This window comes from Phocoena phocoena, chromosome 8, assembly GCF_963924675.1.
Source record: "Phocoena phocoena chromosome 8, mPhoPho1.1, whole genome shotgun sequence".
In the NCBI taxonomy this organism is placed as follows: Eukaryota; Metazoa; Chordata; class Mammalia; order Artiodactyla; family Phocoenidae; genus Phocoena; species Phocoena phocoena.
This window is the reverse complement of record NC_089226.1, coordinates 25,281,621-25,305,375: the sequence shown is the minus strand read 5'-3', so window position 1 is coordinate 25,305,375 and position 23,755 is coordinate 25,281,621. Positions and strand designations below refer to the sequence as shown.

Genomic DNA, 23,755 nt, shown 5'->3' with positions numbered 1-23,755 from the left:
TAGACCTGGGATCCAGTGTTTGTGGGGATGGGGGTCTTGGATCAAGTGTTGGCCTGCTGGTGGGCAGGGCCTGTTCATGATGCATCTCACTGAATGTCCTGGAGTGTCCCAAAATGCTTTCAGCCCATTGGTGAGTGGGGCTGCATCCCAGGATGGCTGGCTGAGGGGTCCAAGGTGTCTCAGAACTGGTGTCAGCCTGGGGTAGGCAGAGCCAGGTCCTGGGTTCTCTGGCTGCACAGCCCTGGGGGTCCTGGTGCTGGTGTTGACCTGCTGGTGGGGAAATCTGGGGCCTGGGATGGTCCTGGGGTGGTGTCTGCATGCTACTGGGTGAGGCTGGTTCCTGACACAGCTGGCTATAGGATCTTGGGTATCCCAAAGCTATTATAGGCTCACTGGTAAGTGGGGCTAGATCCTGGAGTGGCTGGCTAAGGAGCCCAAGGTGTCCCAGAACTGTTGTTGTCCTGTTTGTGGGTTGGCTGGGTTCTGACATGGTAGGCTGTGGGGGGACTTTGGTGGTCCTGGGAGTGGTATCCACCCACTGGTGGGTGGGGCCAGGGCCCAGGGGATCCCAGGGCTGGTGCCTCCCCTCGGTTGGCTGAGGCCAGGTCCTGGGGTTTCAGGCTGCAGGACCCAGGGTCCTAGAGCTGGTGTTGGCCTGCTGGTGGGTAGAGCTGAGGCCCTGGGGTCCCAGGGCTAGTGCCGGCACCCTGGTGTATGAGACCAGGTCCTGGGCCCTCTGGTGGACAGGGCCATACCTCAGGCTGCCTGTGGGCTTAGGGGTTCTTAAAGCAGTAGTCCTGTTGGTAGGTGGGACTGTGTTCCTGCCCAGCTAGTTGCTTGGCCTGAGGCGTCCCAGTACTGGTGCTGACAGGCTTGTGGGTGGAGCCAGGTCTCAGAGCTAATAAGCTCCAGGGAGGATTCCAAAGTGGCACTTGCCAGCACAAATGTCCCTGTGGTAGAACACGCTCCCCAAAATTGTTGCTGCCAGTGTCTGTGTCCCCAGGTTGAGCTGCAGTTGCTTCCTGCCTATCCAGGAGGCTCTCCAAGACCGGCAGGTGGGTCTGACCTAGGCTTCTTTCAAATAACTGCTTCTGCCCTGGTTCCCAGAGTGTGTGAGCTTTTGTGTGCACCCTTTAAGAGTGAAGTCTCTATTTCCCACAACACTCTGGGTCTCCCAACTTGTCTTCAAACCTAAACCTTCTGGAGGCTTATCTTCCCAGTGCAGGTCCTCTGGACTGGGGAGCCTGATGCTGTGCTTGGACCCTTTGCTCCTTGGGGAGACCCTCTGCAATTGTGATTATTCTGTCATTTGTGGATAGCCTGCCCAGGAGTCTTGACTGTACCTCATCTCCACCCCTCCTACCCGTCTTGTTGTGGTTCCTTCTTTATATCTTTAGTTGTAGACGATTTTTTCTGCTAGTCGTCTGGTCTTTCTTATCAGTTGTTGCTCGGTAAAGAGTTGTAATTTTGGTGTGCTGTGGGACGAGGTGAGCTCAGGGTCTTCCTACTCTACCATCTTGGTCATTGCCCCTGTCTAAATGCTTCTTAAATGTCAAAGCATAATGTGTTTGCTGCTTCCCTTATAAATAAACTAATAAATGTATTATCCAAGTAGAAAAAAATCTGAATTTTAAAAATAAATCTTGGAAAGTATATGAATTTAATCATTAAATTTTTATTTGAATAGTGATGTCATTAATAATTTAAGAGAAACTTGTCTCCTTTTCTTTGAAAGGAAAAGGATAAACCATTAATTTATTTATTATTTTAGTTGTACCAAAGTCAGCTATTGCTCTCTAATCCCTCATATGAAATTTCCCTGGAATTAAAAGCAGTCCAGTGGTTGGGACTCCGTGCTTCCACTGCAGGGGGCGTGGATTCGATCCCTGGTCGGGGAACTGAGATCCCACATGCCACTCAACCAAAAAAAAAAAAAAAAAAGAATGATGGAAAAGACAAGGGGCTCCACACTGCCTCACCACTGCTCAATGTGGGGAAATAATCTTGTTTTTTTTTTTACAACTTTATTGGAGTATAATTGCTTTACAATGGTGTGTCAGTTTCTGCTTTAGAACAAAGTGAATCAGTTATACATATACATATGTTCCCATATCTCTTCCCTCTTGCGTCTCCCTCCCTCCCACCCTCCCTATCCCACCCCTCTAGGTGGTCACAGCACCGAGCTGATCTCCCTGTGCTATGCGGTTGCTTCCCACTAGCTATCTATTTTACGTTTGGTAGTGTATATGTGTCCATGCCACTCTCTCGCTTTGTCACAGCTTACCCTTCCCCCTCCCCATATCCTCAAGTCCATTCTCTAGTAGGTCTGTTTCTTTATTCCTGTCTTACCCCTAGGTTCTTCACGACTTTTTTTTTCTTAAATTCCATATATATGTGTTAGCATACGGTATTTGTCTTTCTCTTTCTGACTTACTTCACTCTGTATGACAGACTCTAGGTCCATCCACCTCATTACAAATAGCTCAATTTCGTTTCTTTTTATGGCTGAGTAATATTCCATTGTATATATGTGCCACATCTTCTTTATCCATTCATCCGATAATGGACACTTAGGTTGTTTCCATCTCCGAGCTATTGTAAATACAGCTGCAATGAACATTTTGGTACATGACTCTTTTTGAATTATGGTTTCTCAGGGTATATGCCCAGTAGTGGGATTGCTGGGTCATATGGTAGTTCTAGTTGTAATTTTTTAAGGAACCTCCATACTGTTCTCCATAGTGGCTGTACCAATTCACATTCCCACCAGCAGTGCAAGAGTGTTCCCTTTTCTCCACACCCTCTCCAGCATTTATTGTTTCTAGATTTTTTGATGATGGCCATTCTGACTGGTGTGAGATGATATCTCATTGTAGTTTTGATTTGCATTTCTCTAATGATTAATGATGTTGACCATTCTTTCATGTGTTTGTTGGCAGTCTGTATATCTTCTTTCGAGAAATGTCTATTTAGGTCTTCTGCCCATTTTTGGATTGGGTTGTTTGGTTTTTTGTTATTGAGCCGCATGAGCTGCTTATAAATTTTGGAGATTAATCCTTGGTCAGCTGCTTCATTTACAAATATTTTCTCCCATTCTGAGGGTTGTCTTTTGGTCTTGTTTATGGTTTCCTTTGCTGTGCAAAAGCTTTGAAGTTTCGTTAGGTCCCATTTGTTTATTTTTGTTTTTATTTTCATTTCTCTAGGAGGTGGGTCAAAAAGGATCTTGCTGTGATTTATGTCATAGAGTGTTCTGCCTATGTTTTCCTCTAAGAGTTTGATAGTTTCTAGCCTTACATTTAGGTCTTTAATCCATTTTGAGCTTATTTTTGTGTATGGTGTTAGGGAGTGATTTAATCTCATACTTTTACATGTACCTGTCCAGTTTTCCCAGCACCATTTATTGAAGAGACTGTCCTTTCTCCACTGTACATTCCTGCCTCCTTTATCAAAGATAAGGTGACCATATGTGCGTGGTTTTATCTCTGGGCTTTCTATCCTGTTCCATTGATCTATCTTTCTGTTTTTGTGCCAGTACTATACTGTCTTGATTACTGTAGCTTTGTAGTATAGTCTGAAGCCCAGGAGCGTGATTCCTCCAGCTCCGTTTTTCGTTCTCAAGATTGCTTTGGCTATTCGGGGTCTTTTGTGTTTCCAAACAAATTGCGAAATTTTTTGTTCTAGTTCTGTGAAAAATGCCAGTGGTAGTTTGACAGGGATTGCATTGAATCTATAGATTGCTTTGGGTAGTAGAGTCATTTTCACAATGTTGATTTTTCCAATCCAAGAATGTGGTATATCTCTCTATCTAATAATCTTGTTTTTCTAGAGGCCCACAAATGGTTTCTTTGTATGATTTCACATTTCCAGTTCATGTATCAAGTCCTCTGTGGCCTCTTTTCCTAGTAGGATGCTCATTATTTAGAGGGGCCCATTTACTAGGCCAAATACCTGTTGACAAGTTAATTTCCAACTGGCTGCCAGTGCCCCTAATTAGGAACTTCAACAGAGCAGCTAAAATTTTTTAAAATGTCATTTTAGAAAGTACATGAAATGCTGGAAACATTGAGCAGTCTGCTGTTCTTTATGGCCGTTTAGATGAAAAGTGTTCTGTTTAGGAAAGTGATTTGATACAAGAATTGTGATTATTTTGTATGTATCCTTCCTTACCAATAGTGTACTTCTTGTTTATTACAGGATTTCTTCAAGCAAGAATTAACTTTCATTAGCAAATTCATTGAAATTGTTCAAAATAAGCCGCTTTTCTCTTACTATTCCAAAAGAAGATGTCAGAGTCACAAATTTAAGATGATGGAGTAGTGTTGTACTACAGGTACCCACACCCCCTCACCCCAGAGGCAGGAGAGTACATGGTCCTAGGTGCATCTCCTGTTTCAGAGGCTTCATCCCTGCTGAATGGATTCCTCTAACAAAGAAGCACAAGACAGGAGCTCACTTTTATTTGGTAGCAGAAATATGATTTATTTTGAATAATTTATTTATATTGGGTGGCTATTCTTGTGCCAGCTAGAGGATGAATGTTAAATGATAAAAGTGATCATAATTGCCTTATGGAAGGATACTGCTATGAACTCAGCATAAACTTCACTCTGCAGCATATCAGTAAATGGCAGTAACAGAAAATGTTGGAAATAGAACATGTGTAAGTAGCTCTTTTTATTAAATCAGATTCTTCCAGTGCTTAAGCAAGGCATTCATCTTTGGAAACTACAGTGGCTCCTTTTGGAACGCAATCAAAAAGCTATGATTGAAAACACAGAAACAAACACAAAAAAACTGCTGTCTATGCATATAGTTATTAAAAATCAGAGATGGTGGGGATTCCTTGGTGGTCCAGTGGTTAGGACTCCACACTTTCACTGTTGGAGGGCCCTGGTTCAATCCCTGAGTTGAGGAACTAAGATCCAGCAAGCCACGCAGTACAGCAAAAAAAAAAAAAAAAAAAACAACCAAAACCAACCAAACGACCAAAAACACACATGTAAAAAAATATAAGAGATGGTGATCAGTATTTTCTCCTTGTAGTCTTGAGAATTTGATTGTTGTTCCTACAAAATGTAGCAAATCTTTTCAATAGTGATTTGAGAATCTTCCATCAGAAATAAGAAAACTAAGTCTAGTGTTATGAAGAATAAAAGCAAAATATTCTTCTAAATAAAACTAAGATTATTGGTTTGATGATTCAGGCTAGGAGATAAAAACAAAACAAGCACAGCTATAAACCCTCTGAACATAGGGTTCAGATGGTGGAGAGAGTGTGGCAGTAATTCTTCTTCTAATAATAGGAACAGAAGGATAGGATTAAAGAAAGCAAATGGGATCTGCTACACAGGTACATCTGAGATGCCTTCACTCCAGGCACATGGTCAGAAACATAAAGGAGATAAAGGAAATTAAAAGGAGGAAAAGTACTATAAATCCAAAAGTTCCTATTCCTAAACTCAGATTGGAAAGGGATGCACTTTTCCTACCTTTCTCCCTCCCTCCCTTTCTCCCTTCCTTTCTTTCTTTTTTCCTAAACCAACTACTGATTAGCTTTAAAGCGTTAAAGATTCATTTCTTCCTTTAAGGGTAAACATGCCAAACCAATTTAACATTCTCCCCAAATATTTAATCATTTTGATTGTTCTCTGGATCTTAAGCAGTTTTCCCACAAATTGAGGCACTTAAATAGGACCAGACATTTAAGAAGTGATCTCTTGGTAGCACTTGATGGTGAAGAACAGCCATCCTGAGATGCTCATATGGAGGTTTTGCTGATCTGGTCCTTTCACGAGAAAGCAACTTGGGTACTTGTTCTCTCATCAAAATCGGGCTTCCGGGCTTCCCTGGTGGTGCGGTGGTTGAGAGTCCGCCTGCCAATGCAGGGGACACGGGTTCTTGCCCCGGTCTGGGAAGATCCCACATGCCGCGGAGCGGCTAGGCCCGTGAGCCATGGCTGCTGAGCCTGCGCGTCCAGAGCCTGTGCTCCACAACGGAGAGGCCACAACAGTGAGAGGCCCGCGTACTGCAAAAAAAATAAAATAAAATCGGGCTTCCAAAGTAAGGGGTAGCGCTGGTATTTCCATCTCTGACCATGCCTTACATTTACGATCGATCTAAATGCAAAATAAACTGTATCTGTCAAGGCATTGTTTGATCTGATGATCTGGCTTGAAAAAATATAATACATAACATAGAAAGAAAGTACAGTGCCTAGCATAACAAGCTGGTTTTTAATGAAATATTTGTGGGCATGTTGGCCCATTACAAAAACAAGGAAAAAATCAAAATATATCCTGGATAATAAATAACATTATCAGGACACTCGCCCAGAAATTATGAAAGGGTAAGGAAGCAGTGTATAAATGTCATTTCACAATTGAAATGAGCATTTCTCTTTCATGATTTGTGTTATTGTTTCTGTGATTATGTGAGAGGGTTGTGATACACCTCACAGAGCATTGAGCCCTAAGAAATGATGCACCATCTCTAACCCCTCACTGTGGATTTCCACTGGGTTTCCCTGTCTTTGACAGTGTGAATACCCTCAGGGGAATTGAAAAAAAGAAAAAAGAAAAGCATAGAACATGATGTCTTTTCTCTCCTTTTATATAATACTGTCTTGATGCAAAACAATTCCCCAGGCATTTTCTTCTTATATGCAAGGAGGCCAGTGGGAGAAATTTTAGATGGGCTGTAAGTCACTCTCATCTGGATGCTTCCTGCCACCTAGGATGACACCTCTAGGTCTCAAGCCACATCTTTGTATAGATCTGATGAAGAAGTTGCATAGGGGAAACTTTCTGTAGTTTAATTTAATTGGCTTGTATCCTAAGTAGGTTGAATACAAAAATACTCCTTAAACTGTAATTAGAACCTTTTTCTCTAGGACGATTTAGTACTACAAGAACCTGATTATTATGGAGTCTTAATGCATAGACTTAAAATAGGCTTCATTTGAGAAGCTGGCCCACATACTGGGCAAACTTTACTGGAATTTGCACATGGGTATCATAAGGGCAGATATCATGGAAAGATTTATCCCTGACTTGTAATAGGATTAATGCCAACCAGTTATTAATATCATTACCATTTGGCTGATAACAAGTTAACAAGGATATTGCTCAATCTTTTCTTCTGTCATAGCTATCCAATAGTTGGAAGAATGGAAAACTTTTTCCAAGAGACCATGTTGTGGTTTTGTAAAATTTCTCACTCAACTAATTAAAATGTTCCATTAATTATTTTCAGGGTTACTTGTTTTTGGAAGCTGATAATCTAAATCCTAACAGATCTTAGAACATATTTGACTAAAACAGTTGAATTTCAGACTTCACAACATAGTAAATCCATTTTTTGTCTTTCAGCAGAATATGACTTCCCATAGAAACTTCATATGTACTTTTGTAATGATTTTTTTTTAACATCTTTATTGGGGTATAATTGCTTTACAATGGTGTGTTAGTTTCTGCTTTATAACAAAGTGAATCAGTTATACATATACATATGTTCCCATATCTCTTCCCTCTTGCGTCTCCCTCCCTCCCACTCTCCCTATCCCACCCCTCCAGACTGTCACAGAGCACCGAGCTAATATCCCTGTGCCATGCGGCTGCTTCCCACTAGCTATCTACCTTACTACGTTTGTTAGTGTGTATATGTCCATGACATTCTCTCGCCCTGTCAAAGCTCACCCTTCCCCCTCCCCATATCCTCAAGTCCGTTCTCCAGTAGGTCTGCGTCTTTATTCCTGTCTTACCCCTAGGCTCTTCACGACTTTTTTTTTCTTAAATTCCATATATATGTGTTAGCATACGGTATTTGTCTTTTTCTTTCTGACTTACTTCACTCTGTATGACAGACTCTAGGTCTATCCATCTCATTATAAATAGCTCAATTTCGTTTCTTTTTATGGCTGAGTAATATTCCATTGTATATATGTGCCACATCTTCTTTATCCATTCATCCGATGATGGGCACTTAGGTTGTTTCCATCTCCGGGCTATTATAAATAGAGCTGCAATGAACATTTTGGTACATGACTCTTTTTGAATTTTGGTTTTCTCAGGGTATATGCCCAGTAGTGGGATTGCTGGGTCATATGGTAATTCTATTTGTAGTTTTTTAAGGAACCTCCATACTGTTCTCCATAGTGGCTGAACCAATTCACATTCCCACCAGCAGTGCAAGAGTGTTCTCTTTTCTCCACACCCTCTCCAGCATTTATTGTTTCTAGATTTTTTGATGATGGCCATTTTGACTGGTGTGAGATGATATCTCATTGTAGTTTTGATTTGCATTTCTCTAATGATTAATGATGTTGAGCATTCTTTCATGTGTTTGTTGGCATTCTGTATATCTTCTTTGGAGAAATGTCTATTTAGGTCTTCTGCCCATTTTTGGATTGAGTTGTTTGTTTTTTTGTTATTGAGCTGCTTGTAAATTTTGGAGATTAATCCTTTGTCAGTTGCTTCATTTACAAATATTTTCTCCCATTCTGAGGGTTGTCTTTTGGTCTTGTTTATGGTTTCCTTTGCTATGCAAAAACTTTGAAGTTTCATTAGTGTAATGATCATTTTAATTGTAGTTATAACTTTCTTCTTAAATAAAATAATATATACATATTAAAAAAGAAAATATACTTAATCAGAAAAGAAAATAAAAATTGCTCATAATTCCATTACCCAGAAAAACCACTGTTAATATTTTTGTTGTATATCCTGCCAGTCTTTTTCTCCTTGTTTATATATCATCATTAAATATTTTGTTTTATTTGCTAAAGAAAAAATATATTATTCCACACATGTTCTTTCCAAACATTTTTCTATTTGATAAGCATATTATGGACATTTTATGTTATTAGTTACTCCAGAATACAATTCTAATGCCTACAAAGGATTCTACCACATTTTAGTGTAGAAATTTAGTTACTTATATGTTTCCTCCATTCCCTGTTCATTTAAAAAATTTTTTTCAACATGTTTACTGGAGTATAATTGCTTTACAGTAGTGTGTTAGTTGCTGCTTTATAACTAACTGAATCAGCTATACATATACATATATCCCCATATCTCTTCCCTCTTGTATCTCTCTCCCACCCTCCCTATCCCACCCCTCTAGGTGGACACAAAACACCAAGCTGATCTCCCTGTGCTATGTGGCTGCTTCCCACTAGCTATCTGTTTTACATTTGGTAGTGTATATAAGTCCATGCCACTCTCTCACTTCATCCCAGGTTACCCTCCCCCCTCCCATGTCCCCAGGTCCATTCTCTACATCTGCATCTTTATTCCTGTCCTGCCCCTAGGTTCTTCAGAACCACTTTTTTTAGATTCCATATATATGTGCTAGCATACAATGTTTGTTTTTCTCTTTCTGACTTACTTCACTCTGCATGACAGACTCTACATCCATCTATCTCCCTACACGTAACTCAGTTTTGTTTCTTTTTATGGCTGAGTAATATTCCATTGTATATATGTGCCACATGGACACTTAAGTTGCTTCCATGTCCTGGCTATTGTAAATAGAGCTGCAGTGAACACTGTGGTACATGACTCTTTGAATTATGGTTTTCTCAGGGTACATGCCCAGTAGTGGGATTGCTGGGTCATATGGTATTTCTTTTTAGTTTTTTAAGGAACCTTCATAGTGTTCTCCATAGTGGCTGTATCAATTTATATTCCCACAAACAGTACAATGTAAATTTTCTCCACACCCTCTCTAGCATTTATTGTTTGTAGATTTTTTGATGATGGCCATTCTGACTGGTGTGAGGTGATACCTCATTGTAGTTTTGATTTGCATTTCTCTAATGATCAGTGATGTTGAGCATCCTTTCATGTGTTTGTTGGTAATCTGTATATCTTCTTTGGAGAAATGTGTCTTTAGGTCTTCTGCCCCTTTTTGGATTGGGTTGTTTGTTTCTTTGATATTGAGCTGCATGAGCTGCTTGTAAATTTTGGAGATCAATCCTTTGTCAGTTGCTTCATTTGCAGATATTTTCTCCCATTCTGAGGGTTGTCTTGTCTTATTGTTTATGTTTTCCTTTGTTGTGCAGAAGCTTTTAAGTTTCATTAGGTCCCATTTGTTTTTATTTCCATTTGTGTAGGAGGTAGGTCAAAAAGGATCTTGCTGTGATTTATGTCATAGAGTGTTCTGCCTATGTTTTCCTCTAAGAGTTTTACAGTGTCTGGTCTTACATTTAGGTCTTTAATCCATTTATTTGTTGTTTTTCCCTTGCTGCTTTTAATATTTTTTTCTTTGTATTTAACTTTTGATAGTTTGATTATTATATGTCTTAGCATGTTTCTCCTTGGATTTATCCTGTATGGGACTCTCCGTTCTTCCTGGACTTGACTGACTATTTCCTTCCCCATATTAGGAAAGTTTTCAACCATAATCTCTTCAAATATTTTCTCAGTCCCTTTCTTTTTCTCTTATTCTTCTGGGACCCCTATAATTCTAATGTTGGTTCGTTTAATGTTGTCCCAGAAGTCTCTGAGACTGTCCTCAATTCTTTTCATTCTTTTTTCTTCATTCTGCTCTGCAATAGTTATTTCCACTATTTTATCTTCCAGGTCACTTACCTGTTCTTCCTCCTCAGTTATTCTGCTATTGATTCCTTCTAGAGAATTTTTAGTTCCATTTATTGTGTTGTTCATCATTGTTTGTTTGCTCTTTAGTTCTTCTAGGTCTTTGTTAAACATTTCTTGTATTTTCTCCATCCTATTTCCAAGATTTTGGATCATCTTTACTATCATTATGCTGAAATCTTTTTCAGGTAGACTGCCTATTTCTTCTTCATTCTTTTGGTCTGGTGGGTTTTTACCTTTTTCCTTCATCTGCTGTGTGTTTCTCTGTCTTCTCATTTTGCTTAACTTACTGTGTTTGGGCTCTCCTTTTCACAGGCTGCAGGTTCGTAGTTCCCATTGATTCTGGTGTCTGCCCCCAGTGGCTAAGGTTGGTTCAGTGGCTTGTGTAGGCTTCCTGGTGGAGGGGACTGGTGCCTGTGTTCTGGTGGATGAGGCTGGATCTTGTCTTTCTGTTGGGCAAGACTGAATCTGGTGGTGTGTTTAGGGGTGTCTGTGACCTTATTATGTTTTTAGGCAGCCTCTCTGCTAATGGGTGGGGGTGTGTTCCTGTCCTGCTCGTTGTTTGGCATAGGGTGTCCAGCACTGTAGCTTGGTGGTAGTTGAGTGGAGCTGGGTCTTAGCATTGAGATGGAGATCTCTGGGAGAGCTTTCACCATTTGATATTACGTGGAGCCGGGAGGTCTCTGGTGGACCAGTGTCCTGAACTTGGGATTCCCACCTCAGAGGCATAGGCCTGACACCTGATTGGAGCACCTAGAACCTGTCAGCCACATGGCTCAAAAGAAAAGGGAGAAAAAAAAAAGAAAGAAAGAAAAAAATAAAATAAAGTTATAAAAATAAAAAATACTAAAAATTAAAAAGTAATAAAAGAAAGAAGAGAGCAACCAAACCAATAAACAAATCCACCAATGATAACAAGCACTAAAAAGTATACTAAAAAAAAAATTTTAAACAAACAAAAAAAAAACCAGACAGAACCCTAGAACAAATGGTAAAAGCAAAGCTATGCAGACAAAATCACACAAAGAAGCATACACATACACACAAAAAGAGAAAAAGGAAAAAATATATATATATATTAAAAAGAAAAAGGGAAGAGAGCAACCAAATCAATAAACAGATCTACCAATGTTAATAAACTCTAAATACTAAACTAAGATAAACATAAAACCAAAACAAATTAGATGCAGAAAGCAAACTCCAAGTCTACAGTGGCTCCCAAAGTCCACTGCCTCAATTTTGGGATGATTCATTGTCTACTCAGGTATTCCAGAGATGCAGGGTACATCAAGTTGATTGTGGAGATTTAATCTGCTGCTCCTGAGGCTGCTGGGAGAGATTTCCTTTTCTCTTCTTTGTTCACGCAGCTCCTGGGGTTCAGCTTTGGATTTGGCCCCGCCTCTGTGTGTAGGTCACTGGAGGGCTTCTGTTTTTTGCTCAGACAGGACGAGGTTAAAGGAGCCGCTGATTCGGGGGCTCTGGCTCCCTCAGGCCGGGGGGAGGGAAGGGTACACAATGTGGGGTGAGCCTGTGGCGGCAGTGGCCGGCGTGACGTTGCACCAGCCTGAGGTGTGCCGTGTGTTCTCCCAGGGAAGTTGTTCCTGGATCACAGGGCTCTGGCAGTGGCGAGCTGCACCGGCTCTCAGGAGGGGAGGTGTGGATAGTGACCTGTGCTTGCACACAGGCTTCTTGGTGACTGCAGCAGCAGCCTTAGTGTTTCATGCCCATCTCTTGTGTCCTCACTGATAGCCATGGCTCACGCCCATTTCTGGAGCTTGTTTAGGCAGTGCTCTGAATCTCCTGTCCTCATGCAACCCGAAACAATGGTCTCTTGCCTCTTAGGCAGTTCCAGACTCCCTCCCAGCTAGCTGTGGTGCACTAGCCCTCTTTAGGCTGTGTTCACGCAGCCAATCCCAGTCCTCTCCCTGGGATCTGACCTCCGAAGCTGGAGCCTCAGCTCCCAGCCCCCACCCGCCCTGGCAGTTGAGCAGACAAGCCTCTCAGGCTGGTGAGTGCTGATCAGCACTGATCCTCTGTGCGGGAATCTCTCCGCTTTGCCCTCTGCACCCCTGATGCTGCACTCTCCTCCGTGGCTCCGAGGCTTCCCCCCCTCTACACCTCTGCCAGTGAAGGGTCTTCCTACTGTGTGGAATCTTTTCCTCCTTCACAGCTCCCTCCCAGAGGTGCAGGTCCTGTCCCTATTCTTTGTCTCTGTTTTTCCTTTTTTCTTTTGCCCTACCCAGGTAAGTTGGGAGTTTCTTACCTTTTGGGAAGTTTGAGGTCTTCTGCCAGCATTCAGTAGGTGTTCTGTAGGAGTTGTTCCACATGTAGATGTTTTCCTGATGTATTTGTGGGGAGGAAGGTGATCTCCATGTCTTACTCCTGTGCCATCTTGAAGGTCTCTGTCCCAGTGCATTTATATGATATAGACCATGATTTTGTATAAGTCCGTTGGAATTGTTATTTTTAACTCAGGCTGTTCAAGATATTGGAGCCAGAGCAATTTTACAAAGGAACACAATCAAGGTTTTGGTTCAAATTCAGGGATTAATCACATCATTGAGGATATTAATTAACTACACAAATTCATCTTAATGACCCTGGATCACCTTATGTTAGAGCTGGGGGAAATTAGTGAACATGTGAGAAAAAGAAATATCTTTTAGAAATCACACCAATAGGAAGTAATATAAATAATTCTGCCTTCTAGGAAAATAATTCTGCCTTCTAGGAAAACTCTAGTATTCAGAGAAGAAGGGTTGAATATAAGTTCCTGGATGATAAGTCCTCTTTACTTCTACAGCTTGAGTCATTTTGAGATGCTGAGCAGTCCCATGAAGTAGTAGACACTCACATATTAAAAACTAAAAGTTGGCATACAACACAAATTCACATGTGCCAGAGACATTGTGAATAAGTGCATGATTGGTGGCCATATACTTTATAGTTTGTTAAGGTATTATTGGAGTGAGATAGGGTGTGCAATGAAGAAAACTTTGTTTAGCAGGAGTCAAGAACAAACTTGTCAAGAGGCGGAGTTTTTGGAAGGTTTATATCAGAGAATGTTGAAGAACCGAAGGTCAACATGCTTGTTCAGTGAACTGTTGTGGAGGCATTCTGGCATATCCAAGAAGTACTGGGATTGGTCAGCAGAGAAGATGGTGGCCACACAACAAAGTCCTCAAAGAGGACAACAGTACCAAAAAGAAAGCAGAGGGAAGGGGGAAAAAATGGGAGCAGGGGAAGAAATAACACAGAAGCCAAAAATAAGACACTAAGGAGAAACTGGAAGTGAATTGGGGCTGGCTAAGAGGCTATTCGTGGGGGCAGAAGATGGGAGATGCCACAGCATACCCTTTCCCTGTGTCTATGGGGGACAGCTTCTAAAACACAAGTGTTCTGTTTTCGAGGTACTGATTTGCTTTGAAAATATTTTTAGGCAAAGGTAGGAAAAGAATGGATCCCTGTGCTTCACTCTTAGTTTGTTGGTGTGTCAAATTTTCTAGAATAGGGAATTCTGGAGCTTGCAGTCATAGTAAGTGTGTACTTATAGACCTTGGGCTTCCCTCCCAATGATGGGTTTTGTAGCTACCTCAAATAAAATAACATGGGGTTAGAGTAATGAAATATGTTTGTAAACCCAGAAGTCTAATGATTGATTTTCTTCTGGGCTTGTTTGCTTGCTGGTGGTGGCTGCTTTCTATTCTCTTACAGAATTCTATTGGAAGAGTGCTATCTTTTGTTTTTGACAGAATGCTGATCCAGGTGTGCCTGTATTTTTACTGTAAATTTTTGTGGCGTTGCCTGAAATTTGTAATGAGAAAGCTGACTGGAAGATGTGAACTGCAACGGATCTGTTACAATACCAAGCCTGGAGCTTCTAGAACTATGAAAATCGGTAAGCATGAAACAAAGCAGTAAGCAAAATGTAGGCTTTCTGGGATTGAGGATACACTGTTATTTTTCAGTATAGTAATTGTAAACCACTTGTAAAAGATAATTTTTGAATGGCTTTTTAAATCATCTCTTTTCCAGAAACATCACTGAGGGATTCAAAAAGTAAGGTAAGTAAAATTGTTCCTATATTTTTCAGTAACTTTTCAATTGAAGACTTACCTACATCATCAAAAAGTAAAAATTTTAAGAAACAAAAAGATACTTTTGGCTATGAATACTAATGCAAACTGAGAAGAATGAATTGTTTTCCCATCACAAACCACTGTACTTTTTACATGAGAGCAGCCACTCAAGAATTTCTAGGCAGATTTATGACACACATATTACTTCATTGTTGAATTAATCCTTTTTTATACCTCTTTCCAAATCATAAAATAAATATTCCTTGAAAATAAGAGCAGTGGTAACTCTCTGGTATTTCATCAATATCCAAATCATTTAATTTTATACTCAAGATTTTCCAAGAAAATCAAAGAAGCCACTATGCTAGCATTTATAGCACGTAGTTAAGCATCCACATAAGAAAGAAAAATCTGCTTCTCAAGATTCTTGAATATTTAATTTAATTTTGGCATCCTTAGGACTATATCCCCCATGTACTTCACACAGTTGTAGACATAATGCCCATTAACAATGGAAGCCATGTGTGTTGAGTGAGAAAAGGAAAATATAATATTTCTGTGTAAGTAGCTTAAAACAGATGAAGATGGTAAAAAAAATTATGTATTTTTGTTTTGTTATGTTAATTACCTTAATCAGGAAAATTGTACTACCCCCACTGTGAAAATATCAAATTTACTAGAATTCAAATACTACATGAATTTTTTGCCTTTAGTTTAGTTTCTTATCTTCATATAGAAGCTTTAAACAAACATTTGAGGCCCCTATTTAAATAGACCCCACTTAAGACACCAGTGTTCATGACAAAGCAACTGATTGAAACATGTTTTCCAGCTACTGCAGACTTCAGTGAGTGTTCATCCTGATGCTATTGAAAAAACTATAGAAGACATTATGGAACTGAAAAAAATTAACCCTGACATAAATCCACAGTAAGAATATGTTTATTATGTTGTAAATATAAAACAGAAGTCACATGCCACATATTTAGTAGTTCTAAATACTCTAACTATGCTCTCACACGCTCTTTCTCCCTCTCTCTCTTTCCTGCCCCAAATAATCATCTGCATGTTGTGACTTTCAGATGAAAAATAAAGAAAAAAGATGCCTTTTTATTATTTGTAAATAGCAGCAGCTTTGTACTTCTGTTGTGATTTATGCTTATGCTTCTGAACCGCAATGAATGTAAGAAATCTGGTGCATGCCCATGATATCAGAAGGTGAAATAAAGGGAGCCCATTCATCAACAGTCGCTCCATATGATGCCTGTGTTTTACATTAACAGTAAATGTTTAGATTGTAAATGTGCCTGAGCTGATTCTGCTCCATAAAGAATATTTCTTCAGTTCATGACAGGCTGATAATCTTGGAGACAGTTTCTACCTGCTTGTGTAGAAGACAGGCATGTGTGGGAGAGAGAGATAGACAGTTTTTATATGAAGACTTTAGAACTTTGTAATTTAGTCATCTCATCTTGGAAGTATTAAAATGCATTTGGCGATGTACATGACATTTAAAATTAGCTTTATATTTTCCATTGTGTACAGGAATTTTTCTGTAAAATTTTAGGCTTAGGATATTGGGTAGAATAAATTCTGTATGCAGATATATTCAGATAAAGTTTAGGTAAGTAACAAACTGTCTTTTAGATGTGCATACTTAAGAACTTCAGATGTTATCACTAAAGAAAGCTTTTACTTGCCAAAGATGAGGAGCTGTAGTCAAAGGGAATTTCAGAGTGCACTTTGCATAGGTCTGTATCTTGAAGGGATTCTAGTACTAGCTGATGGAGACTCATCACAAAACTCCATTTCCACGTAGTCTCCATAGTATTCTTCTATAGAAGCTTCAGCTAATTAGCTGCCTTTTCCTTATTCAGCCATTAAATGTGATTTAATTATACAGTAAATGTCTTTTTGAAACCTTCTGACATATTTTATTTCTCTGGGAAGCTGGTAAGAATGAAATTCATTTTAAATTAAGTTGAACCAAAGATTTATGATTACAATTAGGCAGGAGAGATATATTAGACCTATAATCATATTTAGAGATTGGGTTAGATTTAATAGCAAATCTTTTCTGTCTCTTTTATGAAAGTTATATATTTCATTCAAAGGTATTTCCTTACCATCTATTCTTTTGATTTCCTTTAGGGAGAAAAAACCCTTATAGGTAGTAGATTGTGTTTTTTAAAGCTCAATATGGATTTTAGTGGGGCTTTTTTCCAGGTTGACATTGACATAATGTGATTTTTTTTAATTGAATAATTTTCTGGAAAAAAATCAAGAAATAGAGAGGGCTAGGGGAAATACCTTATAATTTATCAAGCCATTACTACTATTAACCTTACTTTGTTTTATACATTTTTTTTCAGGTGCCACTTACAGTGGTGATAAGAATTACTACAGTAAAATTGAATTGGGTCCCTTGTTTTCTTCTTTTTTATTTCTACCACTCCCTTCTTTCCCTCAAGATTAACTCTCTTCTCAGTCCTGTGTTGATTTTATGGGTGACCACTGTGCCCTTTTCCTAAATATCTGATTTAGTTTTTTTTAATTGAACATTCAATTTTATTTAAGTTTAGTATTCTGGGTTATCTGACACTGCCATCTATGTTGGGAGTAAGCATACAATCCTAAAACTTAAATTTTTCTATTGCCCCCAACTTTAGACTTAACCTCTATACATCTCATCCCCCCCCAAAAAAGATGATTATGACACTGTCATTGTGATTACGGTGACCCCCCAACTCCAACAAAAAATGCTTAAATTTAGTGAGTGAATTAGAAGTTGGAGTATATTGAACAGTAACTCTTAGGCTGAATCATATGCAATTGCTATTATTGAATCACAAAAGTGAATAACTATAAAATTAGCAGGAAAAAATAAACATGAAATACTACCTTTAGATTAAAAAATGCCATCAAATGAGTACAGGAAGATAATTTATGTAACAGTAGTTTATAGGAAAAAAGGATCTTGGTGATTATTTAGCCACCTGTTTAATAAACTTGTAATGTTATGTGACTGCTTAAAGAGACCCTATTTTACTTTCTGTGTTGTAGGAGAGAAAAACAGCATTCAGATCACAGGAAGTAATGATCCTCTCTATGTCACGCTTGCCAGATTCTTTTTTGTTCCAGTGATACGTTTTAAGGGAACTGTTAATCATACAAACTGTGCATTCAAGAAGACTGAGCAAGATAGTAAAACATCTGAAAACCATGTCCCATGAGAAGGAATTGAAGGAAGAGGGGAGTTTTTTTGTTTGTTGTTTGTTTGTTTTTAACCCTGGAGATGAGACTAGAAGAAAGAATTCTTCCTGTCTTAAAATGAATAGGCATGGTAGGGAAAAGTGGAAATGAATTTGCTCTGAGAACAGTGTTTGAACCTCTTGGTAATAAAGAAAGCAGATTTTGTTTCAGTATAAGAATAGGCATTCAGACAAGTAGAGCAGTCAGAATGGAATGGGAAATTTTGTAAAGTACTGAGTTCTTTCTCTTAGCCTTGCCTTATCTGTCAGGGGTGCTCTGCAAGCAGAGGTATTTTTATTGTTGTGGTTTTTATTTGTTTCAAAATTTTTCTTACCCCTAAGCCCCTGAGGGCTATTTATCTCTCTCTCACTGACACCTCCCCACACACACCCTTCTGAAGTGTTTCTGATATATCTACCTAGGGGAGCTAAATGATCCCTAAGAAACCATGATCACCTATATTTTCTACATCTTTCAAGTCACTTGCATAAAGAGCTCCCTTGTTTTTAAGCCATATTATTTCAATTTGGCTTAAGAAAAGGCTGGAATGAGAGGTAAATTTTAGCCAAGTTCCACAGCTGTCCATGTGGAGCTTCAGTTAAAAAATGTGCTTCTATTAGAAAAATCCTATTTGAGCAATTTCCAAATATTATATAAATATGAAAAGTCCTATTGTACATACATCAAGTGAACAAATGCCAGAGAATGTGGGTTTTTTTCCCTCATGTGTGTTTCTTCTATTTTTTAACATGTTAGGCTGGGAATCTCTCTTCAAGCTTGCCTTCTGCAAATTGTTGGGTACAGAAACCTTATTGCGGATGTGGAAAAACTGCGCAGAGAACCCTATGACTCTGATAATCCCCAACATGAAGAAATGCTTTTGAAGGTTAGTCCTTGAACACATTTCAGTTCTTCACTTAGGTCAGCTAATGTTTGCCAAGCTCCTGCTGTGTGCTAGGCACTGCTCTGGACATGGCGGGGCACAAAGGTGAATACAACATGGACACTGAACTAATTGGTAAAGCCTACATTTTCTTGCTGGTTCAGATGTTGGAGGTAAATTTTTCAATAGAAAATTCATGTGAGAAGTTAAATATAAAGCGAATTTTCATTTGGAATCTGAGAAAGCATCAGAGGTGATTTCTATGGCCTCTCACATTTGGCTCAAGTTTAGGTTGTTTAACTGTGTTGAAAGCCAATAGGAGAAATAGAATTTGTCAAAGAGTGACCTAGGATTTCCATTTACGACTTTTAATAGACATCAAAGAAGATGAAGTTGGTTTCTGCTTCCACAATAGCTCCCTGGGGAAATTACCCAAGATCTTAATGCTGATTATTTACTCATGTAACTTGAGTATTAGAAGAGTAAATAAAGGTTTACATATGGTGTATTAAAGTTGCTTGAAGAATAATATGCAGTTATAAATACTCCTTCTTGGCTGTCAAACAAAACCTTAAAAATCTTATTTGATCTGATAGTGTATTATGACACATCAATAAAACTTAAAAAAATTAAGACAAACCTTTAGAATTACTAATCTGAAATATTTTATAAATTCATTTCTGAAAATAAATGCTTTTTAGGATGGAGTCCTTCTTTGTCCTTTCCTAGAATTCAAAAAGGCAGTAATGAAATTGGAGGAATACATTTGTTTAGTTGCCTTAACTTTATTTTATTGAAAGATGTAAATAGAAGCTGCCATTTAAAAAATGTATCCTGTTGCGTTTTTGTGTGGAGTGTGTATTTTTGTGTATGTAGGTACTTAAGCAGATGATTCATTTGTCTCTACTAATTAGTGCTAGACCTGATGTCAATCATTAAAATTAAAGAGGCCTGGGCTTCCCAGGTGGCACAGTGGTTGAGAGTCCGCCTGCCAATGCAGGGGACCGGGTTCGTGCCCCGGTCTGGGAAGATCCCACCTGCCGCGGAGCGGCTGGGCCTGTGAGCCATGGCCGCTGAGCCTGCGCGTCCTACCAATGGTTTCTTCTTCCCTTTCTCCTCTGCTTAATTTTAGCCAACCTACTGGCTGAGCTTCATCTCTTTGATTGCTTTTTTCTTTATGTTCTGATAGAGATAGTCAAGTTTAATAAAACGAACTCAAGGTGGGAAATAAGAGGTGATATAAAGAGAAAAGAGGTGTTATAATTAACAGACTGGCCACAGCTCCGGAACAATTCATTAAAATGGCTGAAATGCCCTCTGAATCAATGACATTTGGGTACCTGCTATATGTCATCTTAGTTGATCTGTTGTATGTGTGCTGGCACAGGTTTTCAACAAATATGATTGAATGCATGACTTATTGAAGTCATTAGATACAGGTCAAGAACTTTTAAGATATGACTTTTACCTGTGGTCACAATTTGAGTATGTAGGTATTATTTTTTATAGTCACAGCTATAAGAGGAAGGCAAGGTGACAGTTATCTTTATTTTTTTCATCATTAACTTTATTTAAAAAACATTTTTATTGAGGTACAGATGGTGTACAATATTGTATATTTCAAGTTATACAGCATAGTGATTCATAATTTTTAAAGGTTATACTCCATTTATACTTATAAAATATTGGATATATTTTCTGTGCTGTACAAAATATCCTTGTAGCTTATTTTATACATAGTTGTTTGTACCTCTTAATCCCCTACCCCTGTCTTGACCCTCCATGCTTCCCTCTCCCAATTGGTAACCACTAGTTTGTTCTCTATATCTGTGGGTCTATTTCTTTTTTGTTTTATTTACTAGTTTGTTTTATTTTTTTAGGTTCCATATATAAGTGATATCATGCAGTATTTGTCTTTATCTGTCTGACTTATTTCACTTAGCATAGTACCTCCAAGTCCATCCATGTTGCTGCAAATGGCAAAATTTTATTCTTTGTAGGGCTGAATATATATACCACCATTATATATATACACCACATATTCTTTTTTTAAAAAATAAATTTATTTATTTATTTATTTTTGGCTGCATTGGGTCTTCGTTGCTGCATGCGGGCTTTCTCTAGTTGCGGCGAGCAGGGGCTACTCTTCATTGTAGTGTGTGGGTGTCTCATTGCGGGTGGCTTCTCTTGTTGTGGGGCATGGGCTCTAGGCGCGTGGGCTTCAGCAGTTGTGGCACACAGGCTCAGTAGTTGTGGCTCGTGGGCTCTAGAGCACAGACTCAGTAGCTATGGCACACGAGCTTAGGTGCTCTGCAGCATGTGGGATCTTCCCTGACCAGGGCTTGAACCCTTGTCCCCTGCATTGGCAGGCAGATTCTTAACCACTGCACCACCAGGGAAGTCCCTATAACCACATATTCTTTATCCATTTATCTGCTGATGAACACTTAGGTTGCTTCCATATCCTGGCAACTGTAAATAATACTGCTATGAACATTGGGGTGCATGTATCCTTTCAAAGTAGTGTTTTCAAGTTTTTCAAATATATACCCAGGAGTGGAATTGCTGGGTCATATAGTAGCTTTATTTTTAGTTTTCTGAAGCTGCCATACTATTCTCCACAGTGACTGCACCAATTTATATTACTACCAACAGTGTACAAGGGCTCCCTTTTCTCCACATCCTCATCAACATTTATTATTTGTGGTCTTTCTGATGATAGCCATTTTGACAGGCATGAGGTGATATCTCATTGTGGTTTTGACTTGCATTTCTCTGATGATTAATGATGTTGAGCATCTTTTCAGTGCCTGTTGGCCAAATTTATGTCCTCTTAGGAAAAATATCTGTTCAGGTCTTCTGCCTATTTTTTAATCGGGTTTTTTTTTAAGTTTTATTTTTATTGAAGTATAGTTGATTTACAATGTTGTGTTAGTTTCTGGTGTACAGCAAAGTGATTCAGTTTCATATATATATGTATACACACACACTCACATATATATATATATATTCTTTTCCATTGTGGTTTATTACAGTGTATTTAATATAGCAGTAGGAACTTGTTTATCCATTCCATATATGATAGTTTGCATCTGCTAATCCCAAACTCCCAATCAATCCCTCCCCTACCACAATCTGTTCTCTATGTCTGTGAGTCTGTTTCTGTTTTATAAATAAGTTCATTTGTGTCATATTTTAGATTCCACATATAAGTGATATCATATGGTATTTGTCTTTCTCTGTCTGACTTACTTCACTTAGTATGATAATCTCTATGTGCGTCCATGTTGCTGCAAATGGCATTATTTCATTCTTTTTTATGGCTGAGCTGTATTCTGTCTTTATCCACTCATCTGTCAATGGACACTTAGGTTGCTTCTGTATCTTGGCTGTTGTAAATATTGCTGCTATGAACATCGGGGTTCATGTATCTTTTTGAATTATAGTTTTGTCCAGATATATGCCCAGGAGTGGGATTACTGGATCATATAACAACTCCATTTTTAGTTTTTTGAGGAACCTCTGCACTGTTTTCCAAGGTGGCTGCACCAGTTTCCGTTCCCAGCAACGGTGTAAGAGGGTTCCCTTTCCTCCACACCCTCTCCAGCATTTGTTATTTGTAAAGGTTTTAATGATGGCCATTCTGACTGGTGTAAGGTGATACCTCATTGTAGTTTTGATTTGTATTTCTCTAGTAATTAGCGATGTTGAGCATCTTTTCATGTGCCTATTGCCCATCTGTATGTCTTCCTTGGAGAAATGTCTGTTTAGATCTTCTGCCCATTTTTTGGTTGGGCTGTTTGTTGTTTTGTCATTGAGTTGTATGAGCTGTTTGTATATTTTGGAAATTGAGCCCTTGTCGGTCACATTGTTTGAAAATATTTTCTCCCAGTACATAGGTTGTCTTTTCATTTTGTTTATGTTTTCCTTTTTTGGGCAAAGCTTATAAGTTTGATTATCCCCATTTATTTATTTTTGTTTTTACTTCTATTGCCTTGGGAGACTGCTGGTGCTGGACTTATGTTTGTTGAGAGTTTTTTTTATTACTGATTCAATTTCATTACTGGCAATTGATCTGTTCACATTTTCTATTTCTTCCTTATTCAGTCCTGGGAGATCGTACATTTCTAGGAATTTGTCCATTTCTTCTAGGTTGTTCATTTTATTGCCATACAGTTATTCATAGTAGTCTCTTATGATTCTGTATATTTCTGTGATGTCAGTTTTAATTACTCCTATTTCACTTCTGATTTTATTGATTTGGGCCCCTTCTCTTTTTTTCTTGGTGAATCTGGCTAAAGGTTTATCTATTTGTTTATCTTTTCAAAAATCCAGCTCTTAAGTTTAATCTTTTCTATTGTTTCTTTAGACTCTATTTCATTTATTTCTGCTCTGATCATCATAATTTTTCTTCCCTTCTACTAACTTTGGGTTTTATTTGTTCTTTCTCTAGTTCTTTTGGTGTAAGGTTGTTTATTTAAGATTTTTCTTGTTTCCTGAGGTAAACTTGTATTGCTATAAACTTTCCTCTTAGAACTGCTTTTGCTGTAGATTTTGGTTCATTGGGTTTTCATTTTCATTTGTCTCCAGGTACTTTTTAATTTCCTCCTTTATTTCTTCAGTGATCCATTGGTTGTTCAGTAGCATATTGTTTAACCTCCATGTGTTTGTGTTTTTTGCAGTTTTTTTCTTGTAGTTGATTTCTAGTCTCATAGCATTGTGGTTGGAAAAGATGCTTGATATGATTTCAATTTCCTGAAATTACTGGGGCTTGTTTTGTGCCCAGCATGTGATCTATCCTAGAGAATGTTCCACGTGCACTCAAAAAGAATGTGTATTCTGCTGCTTTTGGATGGAATGCATTGTGTGTGTGTGTGTGTGTTGTGTGTGTATACACATATACACACATATATGGATATATATATATATATATATATATATATGCA

General features: G+C 38.6%; 1 protein-coding gene across 2 annotated transcripts in view; it reads left to right on the top strand.

Moving 5' to 3' along the window:
* ELMOD1 (ELMO domain containing 1) overlaps positions 1–23,755 on the top strand; it is a 70,577-nt gene that overhangs the window by 10,370 nt on the left and 36,452 nt on the right. Inside the window, exons 2-5 of one of the 2 annotated variants that reach the window (XM_065882151.1) lie at positions 14,348–14,493; positions 14,631–14,659; positions 15,507–15,604; positions 18,683–18,812. In XM_065882151.1, the coding sequence (XP_065738223.1) occupies positions 14,348–14,493; positions 14,631–14,659; positions 15,507–15,604; positions 18,683–18,812 (403 nt within the window). Of the gene's footprint in view, positions 1–14,347; positions 14,494–14,630; positions 14,660–15,506; positions 15,605–18,682; positions 18,813–23,755 lie in introns of those variants that run through there. The other variant, XM_065882150.1, reaches the window with a different exon arrangement.